Source organism: Alligator sinensis, unplaced genomic scaffold, assembly GCF_000455745.1.
Source record: "Alligator sinensis unplaced genomic scaffold, ASM45574v1 scaffold84_2, whole genome shotgun sequence".
Lineage (NCBI taxonomy): Eukaryota > Metazoa > Chordata > Crocodylia > Alligatoridae > Alligator > Alligator sinensis.
In genome coordinates, this window is record NW_005842247.1 from 285333 (window position 1) to 294031 (window position 8699).

An 8699-nucleotide genomic window follows, 5' to 3' on the forward strand; every position below is an offset into this window, starting at 1 on the left:
GGAACTCTTTGCAACGAGCATTTCTGTGCTGCAACAAAGAAATGCACCCTGCAAAGAAAGCTTCAAATTGGCGGGAAATTCTCCCTTGCACCGGGGTTCTCTTTTGCAGCAGAGAACTCCACCGTGCAAAGAAGCTGCAATTTAGCGGGGACAATTTAGCAGTGCCGAAGCACACAAAAACAAAAATCACACCCTTTGGGTTGTGACAGGGTGGGTGGAGCGTCCTACAGGAGCCTGTGGGGGGCCTCCTGCGTGCTTGGCAATGGACCTGGAAGTGGACCAAAAGTACTTCTGGGTCCACTGCCGAGTGCATTGGGGACCGCTCCTCTCCCTCCCTCTTTCCCACCCCCCCAACTTCCCAGTTCAGTGATCAGCTGCAGGGGAGACTCCAGGTTCCCCCCCCCAGACCCATGAGGCACCAGTTGCTGAGCTGGGATCCCCCATCTGCTTGACAGACCCAGAAGTGCTTCTCATCCACTTCTGGGTCCACTGCTGTATGCTCTGGGGAGCACCCCGGTGCTCCTGTGGGACACTTCATTTGCCCCAGCATCTCAGCATTCACGAGCCACCTGGTACCTTGAGGTTATGTAGAAAATACATTTTAAAGCTGTGTCTATGTCCAAATCATCGAATCTCTCCAAATCTATTTGGACAGTTCCAATTCAATTCAGAGAGATTGAAGGGTCTCTTAATTCAGTTTGGATTTGGAGATTCGGCTGCCAAATCAGGCTGAATCTCCATTGAAACGAATTGGCAGCTGAAGCTTTGCACAACCCTAATAAGTATCTCTATGTAAAAACACTTTGTTTGCAGTGAAGACATTGTTGCTTAGAATCCTGTATTACAAACTCTGATTATAATGTACAAGGTTCAATTGTGATGTTGTTTTTACTTAGCTAGGAATTGATCTCCTGTACTGACAACCTTGGAAATGCCTATTCTGCTGTTAGTACATATGATGTTTAACACCTATTTAATGCCAATACATAGTAAGTACTGGAGGAAAATGTCACCTTTTGTTAAACTTTAACGGAGGTGGGATGGGACAGATGTTAAACTGTAAGGAAGCATTCTAATCCGAGACCTTTGTTAGATATTACAGCAAAGGTAAGGAAAACCAAATTTAATGTTCTTGTTAGTTTTTCTTGGTGGTGTTTTTTTTTTTTTATTAACCTTAAAGAATTCCAGAACTCTTTTATATCTCTTAACATATTATAAAGGGCACAATTGACAGCTGAAGTTTACTTTGTGGTTTATCTTTATGACTGTTTCACAGCTATGCAGCAGTTAGAAAAACAGAACTTAAGTGGCTACTTAGGGGATACTTGGAGCTGCTTTCAAAAACTATGGTAGAAATGAAGGATTTGATGCAGGTATGTTGGTCAATAAATATATAGTAGTAGGCAACCGTTAATCCTCTGGATTATAATGTATGCATAAGAAGTCTACTCGGGTGCCTGATGAATCCTTTTGTACGGAGTCCTTCAACCATCAGGCCAAGACGTTTTGATGCGTACACCTAGCCAAGAGTATGGAGGAATGGAGGCTGCCCAAGACCTGTCATACTCCCTCCTGCTTTAAACCATTGAGACAGGATGCAAAGGCAAGACCAAGTCCAGATGTTCAGTGGCTCGATGGTTGTAGCTTCTCCCAGAGAACAACAGATAATTTATTAACTGCCTAATGCCTGAGTGAGGGTGTGTTTGTCTCCTTTCTCCAACCCAGGAGTACCCACAAGGCAGCGGAGCTTAGGTTTTGGAGGCACCCTATACTCACCTTACTCTGGAGGTTGCAATGTTGTGGTATGTTAAAGGAGCTACCCTGCCATGAATAGTCGCACCAAGTTGCTACCAGGCCCTCCAGTCAGATTCAGTTTCTCTAATGTAGTCAAACTTCAAAATCTGAGTAGTCCTGGTCCTGGTTAATAGTGGTATTGGTGTGACATGCAGTGCTCCTGATGGTGCGCTAAAAGGAGACATGCTCTTTTATTGAACCAATTATTATTAAGTGCTGCAGGACATACTGTCTTTCAAATGAGATAAAGGAGATGATCTGATGTCACTTTTGACAGAAGAGCATTCATCTTTCTAAGGGCAGTTTCTTATTTCCATAAACTCACAAAAAAATTAACAGCACAGTATCTTGGGGGTAGGGGGGGGTGTGTGTGTGTGTGTGAAGTTGCCCTTCTGTTTCTTATATGACATATGGCTTAGACAGCTGACAACCACTGACTTTGGATGCTTGACTGCCTAGCCATTTATACTGTACATATCACTATGGTATCAAAGTGCCTTAGTTAACTAAATCCTTTAGAAATGAAAATATTGGCACCACTCTTTTTAAGTAAATTAAAAGCTGTTACTGCTGCCCTTGTGCTGACCACCAAAAGAGTCGGTTTCCTGCTGATATGCTGTAGGAAAAGTATTTCATACTGAACTGCAGTGCTGCTTACCAAACAAGACCTTGTCTGATTAGTTTTCTTATTACTTATTAAAAACAAAACTAAGAAAACCCTTTACTCCTTCTAAATCTGTTCAAAAGGTTTTGAACTTTGAGCTGCTTTTAAAATGCTTTAAAAATATTTGTATTACTTCCATGTTTTTATTCCATTTTTTAACACTCAAATCTTCATTTGGTCATCATGATCATCATTTCTGCTCCCATCGCATGAAAAAGACAGTAGTTCTTCAGTCCGTTTCCTCCTGCATTCCATCTTTGTCATCTTTCTGTCCATCCACTTTGTCTAGTCAGCTCTAACTATGTGTGGACATCAGCAGATCTCTCTGAACAAGGTTACCTTGAAAGAGTTCAGATCTCCTTTCTAAAACGTGTAATGTTTTGCTTATTGGGATGCACAAACATACTTCCATTAAAGCTATTCCAAGGCAGTGGAAAAAAGTTTTTTGGATCTGGATGGATGAAGTAGCAATGAACTCTGTTTAAACAAACAAAAATATACTTTTTGGAAGTGGAAAAGTACTGGAAATTTACCAGATGCCTTCAAGTCGAGATGGCCAGATGGGATGCACCCTAGGGTACTGAAGGAATTGGCTGAGGTAATTTCAGAGGCATTAGTTGTCTTGTGGAGGTCAGGGTGATGTCCCAGATGATTGGAAAGAGCAAATAAATAGTGCCCATCTTTAAGAAAGGGAAGAAGGAGAGTCAGAAGAATTGCAGACCTGTCAGCTTGACTTCGATTCCTGAAAAGATCATGGAGCAGGTCCTCAAGAAATATTTTGTGAAGCACCTAGAACAAACAAGGTGATCAGGAACAACCAACATGGATTCACTAACAGGTCATGCCTGACCAACCTGACCCCCTTCTGGAAGTCGGTGGAAAGAGCAGTGGAAGTGATATACTTGAGCAAGGTTTTGACTCTGTCTCCCCCAATATTCTTATGAATAAACTAGAGAAATACCATTTTGATGAAAGTCATCAATGAGTAGTCATCAGTGGCTCAGTGTCTCGTTGGGAGCACGTATCAAGTGGGCTTCCCAAGGGCAGTGCATGCCTATCAGATGTATGGATGACACCAAGTTGGGTGGAGTTGCAGGCAATCTGGAGGGCAGGGTTAGGATTCAGAATGACTTGGATTGATTGGAAAAATCAATCGTGAGATTCAGCAATCACTCACTTCAGTCAGTTAGATGAGATTCAGCAAGGACCATACACTAGACCATAAGCTAAATATGAGCCAACAGAGTGCCCTTGTTGCAAGAAAAGCCAACAGCATACTGGATTATATTAATAGGAGTGTCTTTTGCAAATCAAGGGAAGTGATGCTTCCCCTTTTGTTTGTCACTGATGAGGCCTCACCTGGAGTACTGTGTCCAGTTTTGGGCCCCACGCTTCAAGAAAGTCGTGGATTGTTTGGAAATAGTTAAGTGCAGAGTGACACAAATAATCAGGGGCCTGGGAAAAAAGACTTCTGAAGAAAAGCTGAGAGAAAATGGGTTATTTAGTCTTGCGGAAAGAAGACCTGGGGGGGGCATGGATTTGATAGTCTTCATATACCTGAAGGGTGATTAGAGGATAGATGGAAGTGGGCTTTTGTCTGAGTCCGTAAAGGACAGGACTAAGAACAATGACCTCAAGGTGCAGCAAAGGAAATGAGGATTTGGAGATGAGAGAACTTTGTGACTATGCGTAGGGATATACTTAGTTTGCAGCGAGACCAATCCATGAATATTGCTTTGTCACAGCACGTGCTGATCTTTTGCAGGCATTTTGTGACAGCCTTGCCCCTTGTTGCTGATTGGCAGAGGGGCATATACTGTGCACCTTCATTTACTTTCTGTGGAATTTTGCTATTATCCTATAATTTATTATATAAACCTAGATATTAAATCTAAAACATATATAAAATATTAATTGTAACTTTTATATCATCCTAATATATTATTATATGTAGCTTTATACAAAAATGTTGAAGTATTAATTAATGTTAACCCTAATAGAAACATTTTCACTTCACTGACTGATGCCTTCACTTAGTATAGTTGACTAGCAGGCAGTAATTCTCAATTATGTGATCTAGGGCTGTAGTGATTGTTGCATTGTCCTGTCCTAGGACTTACAGCAATACAGTTCTAAACCAGCATATTATATGAATGATATGCTGGGGTGGGGTGGTGGCTAAGGTTGACTTTGTGAGAAATCGCAGCCAATGAAATATTTCCTGGTGATTGCAGACAACACCGGTTTTCATGGTTTCTGTGAAAACTGTGAAACCATGAATTAAGTAAACCCATAACATGAGGGTGGTCAAGCAATGGAAGAGGCTATCTAGAAAAATTGTGGTATCTTCATCCCTGGAAATTTTCAAGAGCAGGCTGGGATGCTTGGGATGCTTGGCTGGGATGATTTGGAGGGCTATACAAGATGACGTTGGGAGATCCCTCTTAGCCCTACTTTCTTCTGACCTTGTGTTGTTCTTGTGGTACCAAATGTAGAATGGCTTTGAAAGTCTGCACTCATGAAACTTGCCCAGGAACAATTAGGTTGGGCAAATAGAATGTAACACCATACTGCTCATTGTGGTGAAGTCCAGCTAGTTTCAGCATAAAACCTATGCTGCCTATGAAATTGTAATCTTAACAGTGTGATCTTCTGGAAGGATGGGGAGGACTTTATTTTTGCCAATTGTTATTCTGATAACTTCTTTTGCATAAGAAATAATCAAGTTAAAGGGGAAGATAATGTTTAACCCCTGAGGTTATTTATTGGTATTCCTATGAAGCATCACATTCAAAGTCTTGATACTTTAGCAAGATGAGTTCTAGATAATTTGGCATAGCAACATAAAAGACCTTAAATGGGAACCATAATCTCAACATTGGTATGATTCTCTATGCACCACTCATATTGACTGCCTATAATGTATTGCATGGAAGATGGACTTGTGCTTTTGACTGACTGGAATTTTCAAAGGTTATGTAGAATGAAATGTAACAATGAAGCAAGGAAATGGCTGGGCCATTGCCCACTACTTGTCTGAGCTACAGTTACCTCATCAAATCTTATTTCATTTATCTTCAAGTGTCCAGAAATGCCAGAGTCCAAAAGAGTGCTCTAGCTGTAATCTGAATGATGATTTTAATAGTCTTTCTGTAGCAAGTGATGGCCATTTTTTTGCAAAATGCATTCCTTATATTGATAGCATCAGCATGAGAGAAATTTGAATGGTCATCTACTTGTTGTTGACACAAGATCATCACTATCCCCACTCACCCTCTTCCCCCATGGCTTCCATGTTGCCTAGGATGGGAGATGTACCACTGAGGAACAGCATAGGTGACTGAAGATGAGAAATGTCATTTACCACTCTGAGTAGGACTAGATACACAAAGTTATTAATTTCAAGGTTTTAGTGAAGTTATTACTTGCAACTGTAATGAAACAAGTTAAAGAGAATGGTTTTTTTGTATCTTTCATTAAAGTGAAGGGTAATAGGAGGAATTGGGTCAAGAATGTCTTTTCACACGGGTAATAATGCACCCTGCCCTTAACAGAGATTGAAATACTTGAAGTAGTCTTTGGTGAAGCCTGAGAACTACAGTTGCAGTAGATCATCAGGTTTGGTTCTAATTTGAGGATTTGGAAGGTGTGAAATAGCAGAAATGCTGGAGAGCTTATGCAGTGTATCTTGGAATGAAAGCTGTTCCTGAAAATTTGAAAGTGGATAATGACCTACTCATGTCAGGAAAGATATGGCTTTAACTTGCAGGTTGTAGTATAAAGCTGGCAGCTTTTGATATTGGCTATAATTCAGATAGAGAATGCAACTTTAGAAATGTTTCCAAGACTATAGATACCTTGGTGCAAAGGCATACAATTAAAAGGAAAGTAACATGTTAATGATGAGTAGTAGTTTTCTAAAGAACCCCAAATTTCATATTCAAAGAAAAGGTGGTATGTAACAAGTGTCTGGATCTCCGGTCTTGGCAAAATTAGTTTCATTGTCCTACTAGAAGACTGAACTAAAAGGTTGACCCTTCCCGCTGTGAATTGGGCCAAGAAGAACAGCACAGGTGATTGGTTTGGCAGTAGATAAACTGTCATTTACTATTCCTTGAGTGGGATTAGACACTATAGTGAAGCACTACTCCTTTACCTCACAGTTCCTGATTGATATGCCCATGCTCTCACTGTGTTGGTCTTTCCACATATTGGCCTTTTTATTTAGGTTCTGACTAAAGAGGTTTGGGTCAGGCCACAGTATTTGACTGCTCTACAGATCTCAGTGTTGTTGTTTTACAGTTAGTCTACATAACAAAATAATTTATTCCAGTTTTCTGGATACAAACCTCCTACCCAGACAGTGATGGGAAATGGCCAGACTGTAGATGGAGATGCAGTTCTGTATCGGGAATCAGATTGGTATCGGCCAATATGCCTCCTTAAATATCGGTATTGGCCCCAAAAATCTCTATCAGTGCACCCCTACTAATGAACCTAAAGCCATGCAGCAAAGCTGCCTTTAGACAAGCAGCATCCTTCCCCTGTGCTCATCCCAGAAACAGGTGCAGGTGGCACTGTTCTATCCACTTCTGTTTCTGGGTGGGGTATTGGGAGTGCTGGACCAGAAAAGCTACAGTTAAAGGCAGCTCCTGTCTGCTTTAGGCTCATTAGCCCTAATGCAGGGGGAATGTGCACATGTGGCACAGCCCTTCCCAGCAGCAGAACCCAGGTGAGAAGCGCTTGAGTAAGTTGAGGCAACACTGGTAACAGTTCTCAGCCAGGGATGCCAGTGGATTTCAAAGTGTGGTGGTGAGGTACCTTAACACTACAAAAGCTGAGAATCATTAGTCTAGAATATATGACTGGTAGAGACTACCTATGTGTCTCTGTTTTCTTTCAGATCTTAGATTTGAGCTTGGAGACTGACTTATTGAAAGTGCTGTGAAATTTTTTTCATAAATGGTCAGGGTTTCTCAGCTGTTGCGTACCTGTCCTAAAAAACCCAGAATACCCAGGCAAATGTCATTGTCACAGCCGTGACAATAATGGTGTTAACATCTTTATAGGTAGGCCTTTGCTGCAAAACACTCTTGTGGTATAGCTCAGATGTTCCACTTGATGCCTGTCCCCACACACCCAGCCATTCATTTGTGAGTAGTTGTGCTGGGTGCTGTTCACATGAGGTAGGTGGCATGAGCAGTGTTTCGGTTACTGTGGGTGAAAGTTGCCAGCTGCTAATGTGATGGCTCTAGTGTGGATGCAAGCCAGTGTCATTCAGGTGCTTCTAGTCTTCCAATTCTACCCAGTCTCCTGCTTGCAGCCCCCGTTTCCTGCTCTCAGGCCTGCAGTCTCTTGAACATAATCTGTTTTGAAGTGAGACTGCCACACACACCTGTACTTAAGCAGCTGCACTCTGTCCAAGTCTGGTAAGGAGTTCGACTTAATTGTTTCAGAGTAGCTTGAATATTTTTATCAGTATGTTAATTTTTCTTAAATCCTTTTAGTACTGCAGTAGGAAATCAGATGTGTACAGTTCAGGTACACTCATTATTAGCCCCTTGTTTCAAGATAACTAACTTCTAAAAAAATATTCATTTGGAATTGCATCTCTCATGTTTGCTTTCAGTTCAGAAGAGTTTTGTGGCAATTCTGAATGAAATTGTGTAACAGCTTTTGAAATACAATAATGAAAATAGGCAGACAAGGTTTCTTGGGTAGTTCTATATTTATACTCTGAAATATGTGTAAAAATAATATAAGTGCTTCATTATAAATTGTGAGCTTGTGTTCAAGAGGAATGAATACATTTGGTGTGACCAGAAAGTTCCTGATATTATTCTAATGTTGCTAGCTTCCATACTGTGCATATACAGTACAAACTCCTTATCTTCTCCTTCACGGCTGTGCACAACCCTCTAGCTACATCTTTCTTCTAACTTTATATTGCATATGCTGTCACTTACGTACACTGGAGGAAAAGAAAGTCATTATGAAGGAAGTCTGTATGTTCTTTGGTTTTGCCTTGAAGTGCAGGTTTAAATCTAGGAAACTTGTACTGGAGCAAAAAAAAACAACCCCAAAACAACAGGTAATCTTGCCCAATTATATCTTCTGAAATGTTTTTCCTTTTTTCTTATAGTTGCTGGAATGGATGGTGGTGGGATAGCCGATGCTGGTCTCACAGATTCCTACTTTAGCACCAGCTTCATTGGCGTTAATGGATTTGGAAGTCCTGCTG

At 41.0% G+C, this 8699-nt stretch overlaps 1 protein-coding gene across 1 annotated transcript in view; it reads left to right on the top strand.

Annotated features, from left to right (window-relative positions):
* Window positions 1-8699, top strand: part of PAN3 (poly(A) specific ribonuclease subunit PAN3) — a 126230-nt gene that overhangs the window by 14327 nt on the left and 103204 nt on the right. The window contains 1 exon segment of the mRNA XM_006027488.3: window positions 8601-8698. Within this exon segment, the coding sequence (XP_006027550.2) occupies window positions 8601-8698 (98 nt within the window).